At 40.0% G+C, this 20,778-nt stretch overlaps 1 protein-coding gene across 1 annotated transcript in view; it reads left to right on the top strand.

The window, feature by feature from the left end:
* galnt9 (polypeptide N-acetylgalactosaminyltransferase 9) overlaps positions 1-20,778 on the top strand; it is a 120,194-nt gene that overhangs the window by 30,761 nt on the left and 68,655 nt on the right. Inside the window, exons 3-4 of the mRNA XM_085424390.1 lie at positions 6,194-6,360; positions 19,066-19,240. Of these exons, the coding sequence (XP_085280516.1) occupies positions 6,194-6,360; positions 19,066-19,240 (342 nt within the window). The remainder of the gene's footprint in view (positions 1-6,193; positions 6,361-19,065; positions 19,241-20,778) is intronic.

Below are 20,778 nucleotides of genomic sequence, written 5' to 3' on the forward strand. Positions count from 1 at the left end.
TAAGCCTAGGAAGTTGAACAGATTTGTTTGTCAGAGTGACAAAGTTTGTAAGTTTGTCTGTTTCAGAGAGTTTAGTGATTGCTGCATCAGGAAAGCTCACAGAAATGTATGGGAAGGTTCAGGTATAAAAACCTATTAAAGAAAGGACCACTGGCTTCCTGCTTTAGGTGGCTGCACCATCCTTGTACGGAGTTACATATTTCTGATTTCTAATTCAGATTCAGTAATTATATCCTGCCGGCAAAAGGTGACTGCCGCAGTACCGAAGTGAGGTTACATGCAGGAACCAGGCACCTCCTGTCTAATGGGCTTTTAATTGAGCAGAAGCCATTGAGCAGAGAGGACTTTGATGACTACAGGGAAGAAAAGTCCATCACCATAACCAAAAGAATCGACACATTTCCAAGCCTTCTCTTTTTAAACCTGCCTGTCGACAGCAAAACCAATTCATAATAATACAGCAGCGTTTGTGTCTCTCACAAAAACCTGTAATCCCCGCTCGCCACCTGCTAGTCTGTATTTCTTCTCTCTGCCCTTCTTTCTGCAAGTGACATTCTTAACTGAAATACCAAAGGACTTAAGTAGGCTCTATTTTATGTGACTTTGTACCTGCCATTCGCTGTCCTTGGGAGGCTTAAGTATAACAGCTCATTGGGCTGTGGAGAACAAAGCGATAAAGGCAGACAAGCTAGAGAGATTACTGATGCCCAGAAAACAAACAAACATATACATATATATATATATATATATATATATATATATATATATATATATATATATATATATATATATATATATATATATATATATACCCTCCTGTTATACGTGAGGATTTTTATTCATTTACTCCGAATCTCACCTCTATCTTTACTGTCACTTTGCTGATTTGATTTCTGTTTTGTCAAAATAGCCGTTAAAACTAAAACCGTATCGAAGCGTAACGCGTGCCCTTCTTCCCTGAGGACCCCACATCTTCTGTTTGCCCGCCTGTGGGAGGGTGATAACCAGCAAGGGAGGCTGAAGAAACAGGCTTACCTCATCTCCTAAGCGTCTGATACTGCAGAATGGGATCATAAGGTCTCCGTGGTGCAGAAGCTCCTGCTGCAAATTGATGCTCTTTCCAGTGTTACAGTTTATCGCCCGGATGGCGGGTGGGGGTCGGCGTGAGTGGAGCGTTGGTGGGGGGCAGAAAAATGACAAAGCAAACTATTATCTTTCAGGGAGGAGTGTTCGCAGATTGGAAAGTTGCTTTGGTGTTGCCTGCAATGCGCGGGTTATGGGAGGTTAATGTGAAATTACACAGCAAATAAGAGCAGCCAGCGGGGAAAAAGTCAGATGGAGTGGCTGGGGCTGCAGGCCGCTGGAGAAGGAGAAAAGGGGGAGGTGTGATAGGAATACATCTTAATCTGGCACTCTGTTTCTGTCAAAGCTTGTTCCGGGTCAAATTATGAGAGCTGGCCAGTGAGCTCAGTCCCATTACTAACAGATGAGTCGATCGCTCATCCTGTTACGGCTTTACAAGGCTTCCCCGCTACTCTAGACAGGTACAAATTTAAGGTTGAGCGATGCCCTAAATTGGATCCAGTAACTAGGGCAATGGAACTACAATATCACTTTACGATGTCGACACTGAAATCCACTGTCGCACCACGTCTCTACTAGAAGCAGCCATGCTGCCCGTGACATTTTCAAGATCACTCTGGTAATGTTCATTAAACACAATCTCTGCACTGCATATATGACTGGCAGGGGTGAAATATACATTACTTTGTTTTGTCATGCTTTAATTGTGTCTCTGCAAAGGAGAGCTGCGGCGCAAAAGAACCCTCCTCAAACTCACTGCCAGATTTGTCCTTGTATTTATAGACCTGGCAGGGCAGACTGAGAGAGGCAATAGAGAAAGCTGCGAGAGGGAACAAAGGAGTTTCTGAGCACAAATGCACACGGAAGGGCTGCAATGATACAGTGGAGGGGTTATCAATCAAAACGTTCGTGCATTTACTCGCACGCAAAACACAAGAATCTAGCTTAAAGCATAAAAATACACAGAGCGCTTCATCATAAACACTCTCTGTGGCTTGGTTGTCCTTTCATGAGCTCTGCTGTCAAATACATGTAGGCTTGGGTGAGGGTGTGGTTGATAACAGAGCGTGACGTCAAGCTTTACAAGTCAAGAGAAGCAAACATGAACAGCTAGAAGCTTCAGCTGGCTATAAATCCTGTGAATAAAAAGAAATCAGTATTGAAAAACATCTCATAAGGACTACAGTTGCTTCTCAAATAAACCCAGATTAAAAAAGAGAAATCCAACATCATGCCGGCCAAGTCATTTTGGTTTTTTCTTCGTTTTCACTGGTTGTTTGGTTTAGTTTTTATCACTAAAAACGACTCTGTTATGTTTAGGAAAAGTCGTTTCTAAATGCTTCTTTCCAACAATAATCCTGCACAAATTGCACTCAACAGTATCCTGTCCATTTATATGTCACGCCCAGCAGCATCCACATGTGACGAGTTTGGAGTGAGTTACCCATCTTTATGCATATCTCTGTTTTTGACATAAGGTTAGTCTTATTCTATGTTTGTCCCTTATTTCTTTCTTATTTCTACACATATCAGCCAGAATATTAGAACCTGATATTGTGTAGGCAGCCAAAACAGCCGTGACACATGAGGGAATTGACTGGGACCTCATGGGGTATCCTGTTGTGTCTGTCACTGGGAAATTGACAGTGAATAGGGCTTGTTCCAGCGCATCCAGTGAAAGCATGATTGGACTGGGATCTGGGGAGTTTGGGGAGGCTGGGTCAAAACCCTTGAGCTTTCTGATGTGTTCAAGGAACAGAGCTAAAGTGCTGTGATGGTGCCGCTGTGCAGGAGTACCATCGCTGTGGATGGTACCTGCTGAAATGTTTAGGTGGGTGTTAGGTAGGTGTCACATGAATGATGAGTTTGCCAGATGGACATTCTAGCAAGATAGTTAACATTCATAAAACGTCTGTTTTTTAATGCCGTGGCTGAACAGTTTATGTGTCCAGTGATAGCACATGCGATATTTTGCATTTAGACCTCAGACTTCAGTTCAAACTTGCAGTTTAAAGTTGAGAGGCATTAAAAAGTTTAACTTTTTCCAAAATTTATATTCGCTATACTAAGATGTGATACGGAGAGCATGCAACAGATATGCAAAGTAAAAATGCAAAGTGGATGAAGGTAAATAGAAGATGACCTTTCAGAAATGCTTTTTTATATTTTTATTTATTTATTTATTTTAGAGAGATATGGAAAGCATTTACTATATAACTTCACAAGTAAATAAGATGCCATCTGCTGTGCCATCCCACATATTTGTTACTTCTTCCTTTGCCAGTTCTCATTGTTAAAAGGTGAGAAATTTCTTCACTCTCGTGCAAACACGCACACACACACACACACACACACACACACACACACACACACACACACACACACACACAGACACTCAGTGGCTGTGCAGTGAGCACCAGGAGTCTTCCACTGGGTGGAACAAGGATGTAACTATAGCACCATGCAGGGCTCCATCTGCTATGTGGCCATCCCTCTGTGGCCTGACCCCACGGATGCTGCTGAGTCAAAGTGACATTCTGGTTCACAGGGGTATTAGAAAGCCGAGCACCAGCAGAGAGGTAGCTCACAGCAAGAGTGGACGAGTAGCAGACATACCCTTTTTTTTCTTCACTTTTTTTGTCCTGATTGACATTTTGTCAGTCAGGACAACTAGAGCCAATAGAAAATTGTTATTTCCTTTTCAGTAAGTTATATTTGGATCTAGTGGGAATAGCAGGCCGTAACCAGCTTACAGATAAGACAGGTAAACAACTTAAATAGTGCACCCTAGATGAGGTCTAATTGGATGCGTCAGCTGAGCCATCGGCTAATGTGAGCTGGCACTAAGATCGGCTGATCTGGGAGGTCCCAGCATTTGTGGCCTGTCGTAATATGTCTGACTACATGACTATAGAGATAACTGAAAATATCACCACTCTCATTACTGTTTTTACGACTAAGGATGATGTCAGCAGCGTTGGCGCCTCTCCGTCTTCGTATTTAGCAAAACACTTTAAAGGCTGAGAAGGATTTACTGAAGCTAAATGGGAATCATAGTTTTGTTTACCCTGTAGTTCATTTCTATCAATATTCAGACGCAGAACAGTACTACAAGTGTTTCCTGCTCTTGTAAATAATTCAGCCACAGCAGTTATAATAGCCACCTCATTATCCCCGCATAATGAATTAGGGACGTGGAAACATGGGGAAATAAAAGCAGATGTGAGTGAAATGTGTTTGTCAGGCATTGAATTCTGAGCCTAATTGGGGCCGTGTGGAGGGGTGGGGGGGGGTGGCAATCGCAAGATGCTGACTGCGTGTATTCACAGTTGCCATAGGAATCATTTAAGTGCTTCTGTCCAGTTAACACTGTTATTTCTTACTGCAAACTCGCAGTGCGTCTTTCAGAGAATACTGTATTTTCCGGAAATGACAGGGACGTTTGCCAGACTTGAAAACAACTATTATTAGCCGCGGAGAGTCTCAGCATCGTGACAGAATGTGTGAACTTAGAACAAGTGACGCTAGTGCACAGATCATTTTAATAATTGGGTCAGTCTCGGTAGCGGCACGATGTAGGACTCTAATCACAGATGTACAAAAGGGGTTGCTGTGGAGTCTGTGTGAGGAGGAGGCAGAAAGTTGAAAATGGATAGGGAGGGCTCCGCGGTTATGAAGGATGAAAGGAGGCTGAATGGGAGAGGGAGGAGGACACCGAACATATCAACAGCCTTTCTACTGCAGGAACCATGAGCAGACACCCTGATTGGCCCTGTAAGCCTTTTTCTGTGCAGTATAAGATCGGTCTGACTCACACAGTGATGTAATCATTTTGTGACAGGTGCAACCCTGCATTCATTTTATGTTATTTCTTTTTTCTCCACCTCTGTGGCAGATGGTATTATGTTTGAATGAGCAGCAGTCTGTTTTTCTTTATCTTAGTTCCAATATTTAGCTTTTTCCCCCTTTTTTTCAAAATGGCACATGTTCCAAGTCAAAGCAATCAACATTGAGGTTTTCAGGGACTCTCAGAAGTACCCACTCCAGAGTAGGTCCTTTTATTTTCCCTGAAAACGGCTGTCAAAGACTTTGTTAAATTGTCTAATCGTTGTTTCGCTCAGTATTTCTAGCATTTGTATCTCCGTTTTGTGTATGTTGTTTTTGAATCTGATTTGGTCCTACATTTGAGAAGAACACAGAATACCAATCTTTATTATTGAGTCTTTATTATTCATGCATTTGGCTTCTTCACATTCAGCACGCACTCTCCCATTACGCACAACGGAGATAAAACGCAGTCAGTTTGACTTTTGGCTGCCTGCTTCTACTAGGATATGTTGTCTTCATCGTACCATTAGCACTGAAAGGATACTATAACAACAAACTTTACCCTCCATGTTACCAAAGTCATACTTACAGTTTCTGGTAGGCTGGCTGTGCTGTGTGTTTTTCCATGTGGTCTCTTTGTTATCTTTAGTTTCTTTTCTTTTGCAGATGAAAACTGGGTCATTTGTAAATTAAAATATTTATTATTCCTCTGCCTTTGAGATAAATAGTTGTGCATCGGAGAGAAATATAAGTGTTTGCACTATGAAAATTCCTCTTTTACAGACCATTTTACTCACTCAAGGGAAAAACTTCTTTTTTAAATCCAACCAGCAGAAGCAAACAATGAGCCCGATGTTAACACATTCAACTCACGAACATCTCTGATATGAACATTTTAGCCTTTGATATGGTTGTAACTCATGACTTTGTCCTTGCTTACCTGAACACCTAAAAGGACCAGAGCCATTATTAATACCACGAGTTACTCCTGTGATGTCCCTGCTACAACATTTCAAAGTGTCGGCTTCAGCCTTCCTGAAGGTCACAACACGACCCCTGAGATGGCTCCACAATTTTCAAACTTAGCAAACCTTTCCTTGCTGTAGACTCACATTAACATACATGTATAAAACTCACAATACCTTGCAGCAAGCAACAGCTTCTTGAATATACTCTTTGTCTTCTCTAATATATTCATATTAATCCTTTGAAGGAAAAATGCAATTAATAAAGTCAGCGTAGGTTTAATATCGGTGAATAATTCTTGCATTTCTTTTATCAGGTGTAAGCAGATGACGTACCCAGAGGACCTTCCTCAGATCTCAGTAGTCTTTATCTTTGTGAATGAGGCTCTGTCAGTGATCCTGCGCTCCGTCCACAGTGTGGTCAATCACACACCGGCACACCTGCTGAAGGAGATCATCTTGGTAGATGACAACAGTGACAGTGGTAAGACCTTTCACGGTTTTATTAATATAATATCTTATATTGGTTTTAATTCTCTTAAAAAATACCAGTTGTTTTTCTGTTGAGGTCAGTCTTTGTTCTTTAACATTAACTGAAAGCTTTAATTGAAATCTAGCCAGTTACAGTATTTCCTTATTGCAACATGTTTTTGTTTTTTGTATCAGGATCCTATCTCTAAGCTTATTCTCGGACAGGGAATTAAAAAAAAAATCTTATGGTTTGCTTATTCAGTTGAGACAGCCACTTTATTTAACTCTGGCTGTCTTCTCTCATGGAACAGCGCGACGTTTTTAAATTCATGTCTGAATTGTTGGTCTGTTTATGCTACGGTATATTTGAGTATTTTCTTATGTGTTCCTGTACCACACTTTTCTGAGTTTTTTATGTCTGTTTGGGTTCGTGAGTAACGGTTGAGGTGATGGCGAACCCCTGAGGGTAAACACTTGAGCACCAGGTTTTAAAATAGCATAAAAAAAGTGGGGGGAGCAGGGATGGATTTGTCTCATCTACACTGCCGTGTACTACTGTCTCCATGGCGATGTGGGCAAATCCTTCAGTGGTTTCCACTCCTCGGTGCCCACAGCAGCTGATGATGCTTAGCTTCATCTCCCCAAAGCTTTCCTGTTTGGAGAGCGAGTCACAATGAACTAGATTCCAGACCATGCTTGGCCCTTCTTCACTTGGCACTGAGTAGCAAGCCTGCCTCCCTCAGGCTGGCAGAAGAAAAGGACGCATAAATAACATACTAAAAGAAGGCAAACCAGGAGTCACCACTGGCACATTTCCATTCCCCACTAAGCCTCTAACTGCCGACCATTAAAAAGGGAGGCTTTAAAAGTCAGCGAACAGAGAGAATGGAGTCTGACCTCATGTCTCATTATATCGGCTTGACTGTAGTAGTAAACAAAACCTCTCCAGTGACTTCGTCGGTGGATTATTTTCAAACGAGGAACAGTTGTTATTATTTAGTAGTACGAAAGCTCGGGCTAATTGGGTTGGCATGTGTTCTGCAGTCATTTCCCTTTGAAATATACTTGGCTTCCTGTCTGTTTTATTCTTTCCTGCTTTTTAGACTATGTATCTCGCCTTCATAGTGTTCACCTATGTCTTGTTTCCTACTAGCTGCTCAGTCACACTACAGTAAAGATAGGACAGCAACCTCCATCCGGCTAGAAGCAATTGGTGGCTGCCCCGTGATTCAATTGAATATTTTTGCATTTAGCAAGTGATTGCAAGTAATTACGATAACCAACTGGGTGCCCAGTGTATGCACATGCAAAGTCCTCAACCTCTGGGCGACTAATAGGGGTGGATTTAAAAAATCGATTTCCCAATTTGACTCGATTTTAGTTTGAACAAAGCAATTGTGATTCATCAAATCCTGAATCGATTTTGAAATCTAAAAGTATTTTGCCAGAAATGCCAGAATCTCAGCTTCAAGCTCACAAAACTATTTTATCAACTGCCAAACAGCTAAAACAGCAAATAATTAAAGAGCAGGTAAACGCATGCCGCAAAAAGATATAAACACAAAGCGCGACCCGACGACACGCACACGTACATGCTGTTGGTGCTGAAAGACGATGTCTCACAGATTCTGAAGCTGCAGGTTTCGTCACTCTCCAATCCAAATTCATCAAAGACAAGAAAGCCTCATTTTAAAATTATGCCAAATTGCAAAACGCTTAGCTGTGTCTCTAATTAATCCTCTGTAACTTTACCTAATGCTGCTTCACTTCAGCAGCATTAGGTAATGTTCATATGTTGATTCGTGGTTTTCCTCAGTTTTTGTTCTACTGCAGAATATTTTTAAGGCGGTTATCTGCCATAGAAAGCCAGGCCAGAAAAATCTTCATGTTTTCTGTTTTTTTATCTTCAGTTACTTTGACACAAAGCCACCTGCTGTGATGCTCAAACCTATGGTGAAGTCTCACGAGTGTCAGCTTTGTTTTTATATATACATATAAAATATGGATATGTAATGATAAATGATCACAATGATAATATTTTTGACTGTCTGAGTTGAAATTGAATCGAATCGGAACCTTGTGAATCAGTGACGATACCCAGCCTGGTAACCACTTTTAATTGCAAAGGGATTGTGCAGGTCGCCTGCACATAATTGCAGTCCAATTTATAGAGGAAGAGAGATTGCCAGAAAATTTCAATAAATCCAAGTCAGCTGTGCCAAGCGTCTATGTGTTTCTTTGCAGTAGGGGACTCAGCTCTGCTGGCTGTATTCTGGTCATTTTCTCATGCATCTTAGGTTTTCCAGCACAGATCTTTTCCTGATTTATTATAGCTTATTACTACATTATTATAAACAGCTGCAAGTAGTTGCCAACTTGACTACATTCAATTGCAAACTGATGGCCCTGGTAGCAGGTTTTTGTCACCATCTTGAAGTGCCAAAGTTGTTCTGAACACTGCGAGTGTTGGTGAATGGTCACAGACCTGGTCAACATCTTCAAAGCAGCCATTTCAAAGGCACCGATAATGCAAGTTCTGGTCATGTCACAGTCTCCACTTGTTGTTTTGTCTAGTGCGATTGTTTCTGGTCCAGTACCTGCCTGTGCTAGCTGTCTCTTCTTTAAGGTTCTCATTCAAAGAGTGTAGGACACATTAATGCAGCCAGTCAGTCAGCAGCATTTGCAAAACAAATACATAATTAGGTTGCATTTCTAAGTACATGGCTACGTGTAGAACGCCTTCAAAAATCTAATTTTGAAGCAATTACCTAAAGAAAAAGGAAAAAAGAGGGAATCAATTATGTATTTGTGAAGTAATAAAATCTGGGTTTACAATGTTTTTATCCATTCATCATCACTCATTTTGACTGATAAAAGCATTGCATGGATTCAACATTACATTTCCCTTCAGTCCTGTAGTTTTACCAGTATTCAACTCACTCTTTTGATTTTATCTTCATCTTTATTGCTTTTTGGTCCATGTGCACGGTTCAGCAAAAAAGTAATGAATGCTGGCTCAAACGTAAAGTAGCAAAACATAAAGCCGGCATTCTTTTCCAAGTTATTTCACCCCAGAATCGTGGCCACTGCAGGAATGGAAGCTTGTCAAAACTGTCACAATAAAGTTGTCTCTGCTGAAAACGGACAAATTAAAACTGCTGTAAAAGAGGTTAACGTTAGTCTGCAGACATCACACTACATGACTAACAGCATGTGACTGCACTGTGCTTTAATTGACCACGTGCCTCATTCATCTGTAATGAAAGGTCAGTTTCAGGTCATTATCGCATCCATCAGCTTCTCTTAGTGTATGTTTACCAACACTGATAATAATTTGTGCAGATGTGCGAGTGGTGTCTTGGGAGTTGCGGCGCTGTGACATTAGAAAATTAACATGCAGACTGGACTGTTTGACCTTTAGTGGCTGCCTCTTACTGTCCCTGCTCGTTTAAGTAAAACTCAGTGAAATGAACTGAGGCACAGCCACTCCTGGAGTAAAAAATCACACACAGGAAACATGTTTGCCATGCCACGGCGACACATTTTCTTCACTGTGACATTTGTTTGATGACAGGTAGCACTGCTTCTAGTGTGCTATACTAAATTTACCCTTCCCCATTGATGAGCTGTGACTGTGTGTGTCAGTCAGGATGACTCCAGTTCATAGCTGTTCATAATGCGAGTAGCAAGGAAAGACTCAATGAGGCCTACGGTATTAAATTCCAGCAGATACCATCATAAATTGACAACTTAATGATTCATATAATGAAAACACGATATAAACTGAAAGCCATGTTGATTACAGCTTGTAATATACATTTCAAGTCAATACTGAATTGCTTTAAACGTTGCATACATTAAATCAGATTTATTCTTCAGAACAGACGGCATGCTCATTAGCAAAGAGCAAGAAATTCCTCTCACAGACAATTAATTAGGCAAAGAAAATGCACATTCAATTGAATATACAATCAAATATATTTCTTTTTGTTTGAATGGAACTGAGTCCTCATTTTCAGAAATAATTAAGGAACAAGCGTTTTCTTTGGTTAAATTTGCAGCAGGAAGCAGAAATCTAGAAAAATAGATACACAGCCTTCCTCCTGCAGCTTTTCTTTCTCTGCTCTAAGCTCCTCCCACCAGCAAAGGCTTGAAACAAATATATGAATTAGAAGTTCGCACAATGCAGAACTCCATTTCTTTATTAACTGCATCTAGTAGTCTCAGAAAAAGGGGTTGGCGATATATCGAATTTACTCGAGGTATCGCAGGTTTTTCCAAGTATGATGGTTCAAATGGTTTTATTGCAACCGTCGAGTATAAATTGCCATGCGTGTTGTATTCTGTTGAAACTATTGCTGCAAAAGGTAGCAAATTTATTCCACCAGCTGAAAAGTCATCCATTGCAAAGTTATCACTGTTTTAAACTCTGCATATCAACGTCTCCCCACACAGAAAACGTTAAATAAACCAGCTGTGACGCCTGTGACTGTTCTTGGTTTGAGGTCGCTACATTTTTTTGTCTTATAATTCTTATATGTTACAATTAAAAAAAGAGCACCTTTGTAATTTCACTTGTTTTATTTTGTCTCGTGAATTATTGCTTGATGTCCTTTATTGTTGCTATTTGTTTGTTAAAACCACAGATAGAGATTTACTGTGGCAATACTGCCATTTGTGAAAACATCTGTGTGCAGCTGATGGTTAAATTTTTTTTTTAATTCATTCTGATTTTTTGTATTCAAAGTAGAAAACAAATATGGAGTGGTCAATTTGAATGAGTATACCAGTGCATGTTTAGGCACTATATGCTTCAAAATAACATTTGTATTTGAATGTTATTTAAGCACATCATGATATACATCGTGTGTCGTGATATAGCCAAAAAATATTGTGATTTTAGATTTTCCTCATGCTACCCAGCCCTACTTAGAATAAATACGTTGCTCTAACTTAGTTATCTTAAATAAGCGCCACCAAGTTTCCATAATTTTTCTAAGTTCTGGAACATAAAAAATTAAATTAAACTGTCCCATATAACACATGGTGGTGAAGGTGTGCATGGATTTTTTTTTCCTGTTTTAAAAATAAGTCATACGCCTGACTTTAGTCTCACCCAAGTGTTAGACGTGATCTTGTGTGAGTCTTTGAGACGTCTGTGTCATCAGCTTAATTTTTCTTTTCCTGACAAAAACATGAAGAAATTGCTCAATAAAAATCTTTAACAAATTTTTAAGCAATACATATGCAAATTGATGTTTATTTATTTATTTTTTCATAGAAGGTTCAAGAAACAATTTAGTTAAAAAATGTAAATGTTCTTTGTTTCATGGTTCAGGCGTTACAGGTTTAACCTGGGATTGCAATCGTGCTCTCTCAGGGGAAACTGGCCCATCGCACCACCACGTCGTACTTCCTGTGTTAACCTTTTTACCCTTTTAGTCTGGACTGATAAAACTGGCTAGGCTTTCTAAATCCAGATAACAGAGCCTAGAGTAGCTACAGGACTCTAGTTCCCTCTAATTTCACTTCCAGTATATTGAAAGATTAGCGTAGACTTTTTTCCCCTAACAATGTCAAAAAGCATTTTGCCTGCTACAACTTTTACAGCTTTCAGTCATTGCTTGCAGCAAACAAGCTGTACAGTATCTCTAGCAATTTATCTGTCAGTTATTCAGAGAAAATCAAGCAAGATGTTGAGCGATAAGAATTTAAAATGAAGCAGATGCTCAGACATTAAGATCAGGTACGTTAGAAGAGGAAAAGATCAAACACCAACCAGTTTACTGTCATGCTGTTCCCAATAAATGCGTGAGAGGTGGGTGACCTCAATATTGCTGACATGCCGCGGCACAAATCATTTCTGCAACTCTGAAGCGTGTTGACAAAAACGTTTTCCACTTACAGTGACGAACTGTACTGTACTCTGACGCAGCGTTTCAGCTGGAAGCTTTCGTGTCAGGATGACAAGCACATGATTCCTTTTTTAATATTTAATCCATCATCACATTACTTGTGGTGAGCCAGTTTACCCATTAGGTAACTTTACTATTCTGCTCATGATTGATTAAAGCGATCGATATCTGGCCTGTTCAGGGATCAGTGTCGGAGACAAGTCAATAAATCCAGAGTTAAAAGAATGTGGCCTGTGGTTTGTGTTGCACAAGTAAATCTCTTTCCTCTGAAGGTGATCATTTTACTTCGCCAGACAAAAACATAATTAAGAGGTGTTCTGAGGCTGGTCTTATTGGAGGAGAAAATCCTGGGGGTTAATTTTAATAGACTGCCAGTTAGACATCTCTTTGGACAGCAGGAAGGAGTGAATGTTCAGGCTTTAAAAAGAATGTTCAGTAACACTTCATCATCCACCCTTAACACAGCACTCTATAACCTCCCATGACTTCCAGGGATTCATGGTGTTCCTTGCACAGTATGTATTCATTTAAATTCACAGTATGATGGATAGTTATCCTCTGCCATGTTGCATTGCCAGTACTTTAAAATGTATTCCCAGCTCCATAACTCTCTTCCGATGGATGCATTCCAGCGTTTTATTTGCAAGGATCAGAGAGAGCCCCATAACTTTTCTTCTTTCCAGCAAAGCCTAGTAATTATTACACCCTAATAGCTTTTATTGTATTGTAGCTGCAGGGTAGACTGATGATGAAGGAGCCTCACTGCACAGGTCCGAAACCTGCTATGGGTGCAATCAGAACTAAGCTGCTGAGGTGCTTTACAATGCAGCTTCTAACAGTGACTGATTTAAATTCAATAAGATGAACCCTACAAACCTTATAGTTCATAAATTATTTTACGTGATGTTATTATTAAATTCCCACAACGTTTTCATGTGTATCCATCCCTTTGTGATCCTTTAAAGAGCTGGATAAAAAGTAGATGAAAGAGAAAAAGTCAAACTTTAATAAGTCCAGCTTTTGCAGGATGTGATGCTTCTTACCATTTGGGACACATTAAAGGGGTATCAACACAGAAAGTGACTAGCAGTGAGCAGAGACCACAGGAAGTCAATGCCAACATTCAACCTTCAAGAGATGACAGGCACAGTAACTGCTGGTTACATGGAGTGGGTGTATCCCAAGTTAAACCTTTCAATACACTGGAGACAGCAGTAGGCAGTGGTTAGGGACCAACTGCTACAAAGTGATGCATAGCAAACACATTCCCTCTTCTGTCGTTACCTTTTCCATCCATCCATTTGTTATCTTATTCAGAGTTCAGCTTCCATAGGGTGAGAGATGAGTACACCGTGGACGGATCGCCAGCGTGTCGCAGTGCTGGAACAGAGAGACAGACAGACATTTGCACTCACAGTGCCAATTTAGAATCATCAATTAACCTGACCTCACTAACTGCATGTCTTTGGACTGAGGGAGGAAGCCAGAGTACCTGGAAAGAACCCACACAGACGCAGGAAGAACATGACATGCAAACTGCACCCAGAAAGGCCCTGATGTTGGATTAGGACCTTTTTACCTACCTACACCACCATGGTGCACATCATTACCGATTTATAAAGGGGGGGGGGGAGTCATAAAATTATTGATTTTTCTCTTGACTTTTAATTTGAGTGATTTGAAAATATCAAACAGTAGAAGCTGATTTTGATTCAAATTAATCGACATCATCTCAACCTGTCAGGATGAATGTTCTAAATGACCACCTCATATATGTCATCAGCAGAGGAGGTACTCAAATAGTTTACTGCTGTAAATGACCCACAGCAGACCTGACAGTTCAATGCTTTTCAGCATACTTATTAACTTGGATACTGTACACACAGCGGCTGCAGCTTTCCAGCCGCACACATCACCATCTCTAACAACCACAGACAGACAGCACAGCTTTTTATGCCAGAAAGGTGGGATTGCAGATGCTGTGCAGGTGCATCCGTCTCTCAGACCACGCCCCGCCACAACTACAAACACAGAAAAGATGTATGTCATCACAGTCACAAATATTAAAAAGTAATTTTTTTACAGAAAATGCTTCGGATGACTGCTCTGTAGTAGCTGTAGTAGTGGCAAAAGTACCACGGTGTCAAAATAAGAGCAGGGGCAAAGCTGCAATATAAGTACAAACTACCAGTATGCCTTCAAAGTTTGTTACCATGGCACCCTTGTTAAATACATTTACAGTAATAAATGGTCATTCAAATTCTGTCTAATTGTTTACTTACCTGATGTAGTGTTCACGTGGACTTCAACACCATTAATCTAGCTTAGCTTAGACAATTTTGCAAATTGCCTATTAGGGAAGTTGTATCTATTGCATCTGTATCTGTCTACAAAATGAAAGAATACCCTTTTTTTTTCCTTTCTTTTTTCTTTAGCTAGGACCCGTGGCAAATATGAGGGGCATCTATTAAATCTCCAAAATTACATACTTTTGACTGGGTTCCCCTAGGACCTCAACATACTGGTACTTTTAAAAAGCAATATGTAAAATAGAACTAGAAACGAATGATATGAAGTCATTGGGAACTAAATGACAAAATCATGGAAATTAAAATGATGGGAAAAAGCCTCAGGGGTCTGCAGGTACTGCAGTCTGTGGGATTACTGGTTAATTTAGTGTTAAATGCTCATGCTTTTTTTCTGTCTCTTCGAGGGCCAGTAGGATACCAGCAAATTCACCCTCTCTCCCTGCAGCATTCACCACTGTATGTTAAGACCTTCAGCTAGAAAAAGACTCCTGACAATCCTTCACTATGTCTCCTCAATGACACACAGGGGATTAGACTGCCATTTTTCTTGTACTTTCACCGGCTGATTTATGTTGCTAGCTGAAGTCAGAAGCTAGGTGTGGATGCTGTTCAGAGCCGATGTGCCACACGCTTCCTTATTAATCTCTCCCTCAGAAAGTGGAGCGCTCAGCAGTAACCCAGAGGAGAAGCTCAAACAGCCATCTATCCTCCGACGAAACACAGACAGCAATTTGCACAACTGGCTGTTTACCCATCAAACTTTGTTTCCAGTGATGACAGCCAGCCTCATCCGTGAGAGGAGAGCAGAGCAGAGACAATATTATAATCCAGTTGGAATAAAGACTTGCGATGAGGAATGCCTTAGGACTACAGTAACTTGTATAGAAATCGTTAACTTGGTCTCAAGTGACTAGAATAGAAATACACAACATTAACATCTATACACATCTATACAGAATATTAAAGGAAAAGCTCATGTTTTCCAGCAGTTTCTAATTAAATGAAACAATTACTGGAAAATTTAAGATGAATTTCTAAGTAAGACGAGATAAGATAAGACTTTATTGATCCCACAACGGGGAAATTTTTGCGTCACCTCAGCTCAGGTACAGATATCAGAAGGAAATACAAAAATACAAATAAGTACAATCAATGAAAAAAAGTAAGATAATACACTATATACAATGGTAGCATACACAGTATGTGATTATGGATATGGTTGGAAATATGGAAGACATAAACTATATAGCTTGATTTAGCTATTGTACCACTATTATTCCTATTTACACACACATGTACACACTAAATATACATATGTATACATATGTACATTTTTATTTTATTCTATTCTGTACAGCTGTGTACTGTATTTATTCTTATTGTATTCTAATTTTTGCCTCATAACTTTTGCACTGTCCACTTCCTGCTGTGACAAAACAAATTTCCCACGTGTGGGACTAATAAAGGTTATCTTATCTTATCTTATCTTATATACATACGTATACCTGCACATGTCCATACACATGGAAGGTCCATTATGCATGAAGTGGTGACCGTGGATGTTCACAGTGTCCAGTGACTTATGACATCGTGATTGAGGAGTTATAAGTATTCTTGTGTTGGCTATGCTCCCCTTTTTTTTGAATGGAAGCATGGTCTAGTACAGCGGTGCCCAACCCCCGGGCCTCGGGCCGGTACCGGCCGCGAGAGTTGAGGCTCAGGTGTGAAATGTCTGGTTTTCAGGGTTTTTATCGGTTTTCAGCGTTATTTTGTTATCGTTTTTATCATTAACTCTGTTTTCCTGGGTCTTTTCACGTGTGTTATGAATAAATCTTCTTTTTTTCGGTACCGGTACTAGTTTTATTTTGTTGTATTTATCCGCGACACCTTAAAGGCCGGTCTGTGAAAATATTGTCGGGCATAAACCGGTCCGTGGCGCAAAAACGGTTGGGGACCGCTGCTCTAGTATGCTCAGAATCAGTGTTCTGCTTCATTATGAATCCTTATTCACAATGATGCAAAGCAGAGGGTTCTTACTGTTCTTCTGAAGCAGACCTTTCTTGTGTTTAGTCCTCTCAGACCACTATCAGACATTTTTCTTTTGACAGAACTTTGACTTTCTGGATTCTTCCTGTATTTGGTTTGCCAATTCTGTATCAATGATCAAAGCTTGATGTATTGATCTTCTAATGGCGTACCCACTTTGGTCTGTCTTTTTACGCTTTGGATTCCACTGATCAAGTTTCTATCAGACTAAATGTTTTAGATTGCTGTGCTCTGTCTGCTTTGAAACCTTCAGTGTTTCCTTGGTTTGATGCTGAGAAAGCCTGCAATGGTTTTAAGTAAGCAATATTCTGCTGGTATCCCCTTTATTGCAAGTCAGCAATGGCTGCAAGTTGATTGTCTTGAATAAGCCTCTAACGAGTACATCAAATCCACCATTGTCCTCTAAAAGATGCTCTAATGGAAGCAATACAACTGAAGAAAACGGAGATTTTTTTCAAGTTTCAAACTTCATTTCAAGTTCTGAATGATTCAACTCAGTTTAGTTTTATTCATATAAATATCATTTATCTGATAACACAAAGAGACATTCACAAGACAGCTGTAGTTATAGCAGATGTTATCATATGAAAGTGCTGAGACTGTAGGTGAAAAAACAGAAAGCAATGATTTACTAATCTCACAAACACATATTTAATTCACAATAGAACACAGAACACACATTAAATGTTTAAACTGACCAATTTTAATATTTCATGAAAAAATAATTATTGCCTTGTTTTGAATTTGATCGCAGAAAAACATTTAAAAGAGTTGGGACAGGAGCAGCAAAAGGCTGGAGAAGTAAATGCTCCTAAAGACGAGAGTTTCTAAGAAGAAAATACAAAATAATATTCTTCAAAGTAAAAATTGTAAAAATTTTGAGTATCTCATCATCTACAGTTTATAATATCATCAAGAGATTACGATCATCTGCTGTGTGCAAGAGACATTAAAAACAGGCATGATTTTGTTGAGGAAATCAGTGCAGCGGCTCAGGAACACTTCCAGAAATTCAAAAAAGCTGGTTGAAGCCCTGCATGCAAAGAAGAAGTTGCATGTTTTTGAAAAACATGCACAAATCATCTAAACTAAAGAGCAGAGAGGCCATCCAGCTTAATCCCAGCAGTCATTTCAGAAGCGTCCTTCATCGGAGGTGCATTAATGCCCATGGAATTGGCAGCTTGCACATCTAGAAAAGCATCTAGATGTGCTGTACTGCATTTTTTAAGAAAAGGACTTGTCGTGCACCAAAAGGACAATGGTGCACGACCACATACTGCTGCATAGTGCAGATTTAGCAAACACATGGCTTCGTACCAAAAGAATCTGAGTGCTTAACTTTCCCACCTGCGGTCAGATCCTTTCACCAGCTTAAAACATTCCTCGTCTAAAAGTCCAGCAGCTGGTCCCCTCAGCTTCCATCAAATTCAAATTGAGTTTAGATTTTTTCTTAAAATTGTACCTTTGCTCAGTTTAAAGACTTGATCTGTTTTCTGAGTTTTATTTTGAATAAAATATGTGTTGATGAAATTTGCAGTTCATTGCATTTTGGCTTGATTTCCCTTTTACACAGGGTCCCAACAGTTTCAGAATTGGACATTGTGGAGTTAGCTGTAAGAAAGCTGATGTATTTCACAGCCTTTTGAATTGATCCAAATTTCACTCCAGTACACGCTGATGTGAAAATGCTTCAGTTTAACTTGGAGAGTACAGGAAACTAAAACTGCCAGCTGGATATTTGACTTGGTGACAAACTGCTTGCTGCACAAGTAGACATATTTAGTGTCAGGATCCCAGATGTTTCCCTCTTCTTCTTGTTGATGCCTCGGGTCTTATTTCTCGTATGCTCAGCTTTTCAGCTCACACAGACTTTGTTCTGGGTACCTTAGTCCCATTTGTAGTACATCATACCACACTGGAGGTGAGAAGGAGGTATATAATCATGTTTTTCTGATTTTTTTGGTCTCCTAGCAGAAGTAACCGACCAGGAGGCACCATGACCACATGTAAAGTCACCAGAACGCGATCAGTTGTCTGTGGGATGAGCAGGACTCTATTAGGCTCTGTCTCTCTGTTTGACTGAGCTGGCAAACCTCAGTCACTGATAAGCACACATTCATGAATCACTGAATAAAGCTTCAAACTCAGAGTAGATGGGGTGTGCGTTTGATCAGAGCTGGGTTGGCTAAGAAAGTAATGCTGCTGATTGCTCTTGCTGATGAGTACTTAGTAAAGAAAAGTAATGGCTTTTTTAGTGAGTAATACGAATAACTGATTGCATTTGGTGATCACTATTTCTCTTTAGGTGTAATCTAAAAGTTAAACACTCTGAAAGGGGAAAGAAGGGATTTTCTGAGCTAAAAATCACTGACTACAGCTACCTTGTTAATGTTTTCCTGTTGTCATGTGGGTGTCTTTTAAAGGAGGGCTCTCTCTAATCTCTTCCAGTGGAGCTGAAATTCAACTTGGATCAGTATGTGAACAAACGTTACCCAGGCCTCGTAAAGATTGTGAGAAACAGCAAGCGGGAGGGTCTGATCCGGGCCCGTATACATGGCTGGAACGCGGCCACGGCTCCCGTCGTCGGCTTCTTTGACGCTCACGTCGAGTTCAACACCGGCTGGTAAGGTCATGTTTAACTTGAAAAGGTCTAAGCGGTTTCTCTGTCCTCTCTCACCTTTGCCTTTGTGCTTTGCTTTTTATGTTTTTTAGAACAGAGGGATGTCATGTAAATTTATTATCACTCAATTATGCAGTCTGGTCTGATCTAAGCATTCTGATAAAACACCAGGCGAGGTTCTAACCGAGACAGCGTTTTTCAGGACAGTGGCGCTTATTATGCAGAAGGGTTTCTAGCTGGTAATCCTTTTCCTCTTTGCATTTCCTTTTTTAAATTGTAAGAATCACTTTTGGTTAGAGCTGGATAAAAAGACAGCCCGGCTAATATGGCATTACCTGTCGAGCAAATACACACTTACGACAAGTGAGAGCGAGTCAACCACTGTGAAATGTGAGAGTGAGTGTAATTAAAGAGGTAGCTCAAATGTTGTGCATTTCAAAATTATTTTACTTGCAGGCTCTGGGCTCATTTTGCGATATGAAATTACTTCTGGGGGTCTCAGTCCAATGTCTGCCTGCTGCTTAAGTTTAACGGCAAACAAGTAACTCAAAAAGATGTAATTGGCACCTAATTTGAGCCTGTCATGCCGTCAGTGTCTGATGAAGCTTTGTTCCCTGGAAGCTGCCTGAGAGTCAAGAAAGGGACAAGGAAGAAGATGAGGAAGACTGAGTCTACAGCATCTCTGAATGCTTTTCGATCTTTACAGCTAAATAGATGCAAGAAATATAAACACATCCAAATGTGCTATTCAGATTTGTGACAGCTGTCATGCCAGTTCTTCTTAGTCATAAACTGGTCAAAAGAAAAACACAAAGAAATAATGCACATGTCTCTACAATCAACAGAACTGTTGATCAAACCTCCCAAAATTTCCCAAATAAGTCAAGTCTTCCTTATAATTATGACATTCAGATATTTCCAGTGTATTCAATGCTTCTACAATTAGGACAATAAATGTAAGCAATTGTTAAGGTTCAAATATTGAGGAGGAGAGTACAAACAACCATGGTCCAGAAGATCTTGGTCAAACAATTGATTTTAATGAATACACGCGTGGGAAGACCTCTCTGTACGCAGACAGGAATTAATCTTCGACTTAATCAAAGCATAAACAGATTTCTTATACCATCAGGGATTGAACTTACTGACACCCCCTCATGCGTCATCAGACAGAATATATGGATACGTCAAATCAAAACCACAATGACTTTTAACACAGTTTAAAAAGAACATTGTCTTCTATCTTCATGGCAGGTACTTCCTGTCACTGCCGGATGCTCGCTTATCATCTTGACACATCAGCAGCAGTTCTGCGGCAAAACATGATTAAACTTCCACCTATAAATGATTCTCTTTAACTAAGTGTGTGTGTGTGTGTGTGTGTGTGTGTGTGTGTGTGTGTGTGTGTGTGTGTGTGTGTGTATCTGTGTGCTAACCACAATTGCACCCTATTTCACCTCGCCGACTAGCTCCTGACCTCTCACCAGACAGAGAGACAGAAGCCACTCTCATATATGTAATAACCGAACTGAAACTATGTA

This window comes from Rhamphochromis longiceps, linkage group LG12, assembly GCF_057381845.1.
Source record: "Rhamphochromis longiceps isolate RC_006_pf linkage group LG12, R_longiceps_female_GT1.1, whole genome shotgun sequence".
Taxonomy (NCBI): Eukaryota; Metazoa; Chordata; class Actinopteri; order Cichliformes; family Cichlidae; genus Rhamphochromis; species Rhamphochromis longiceps.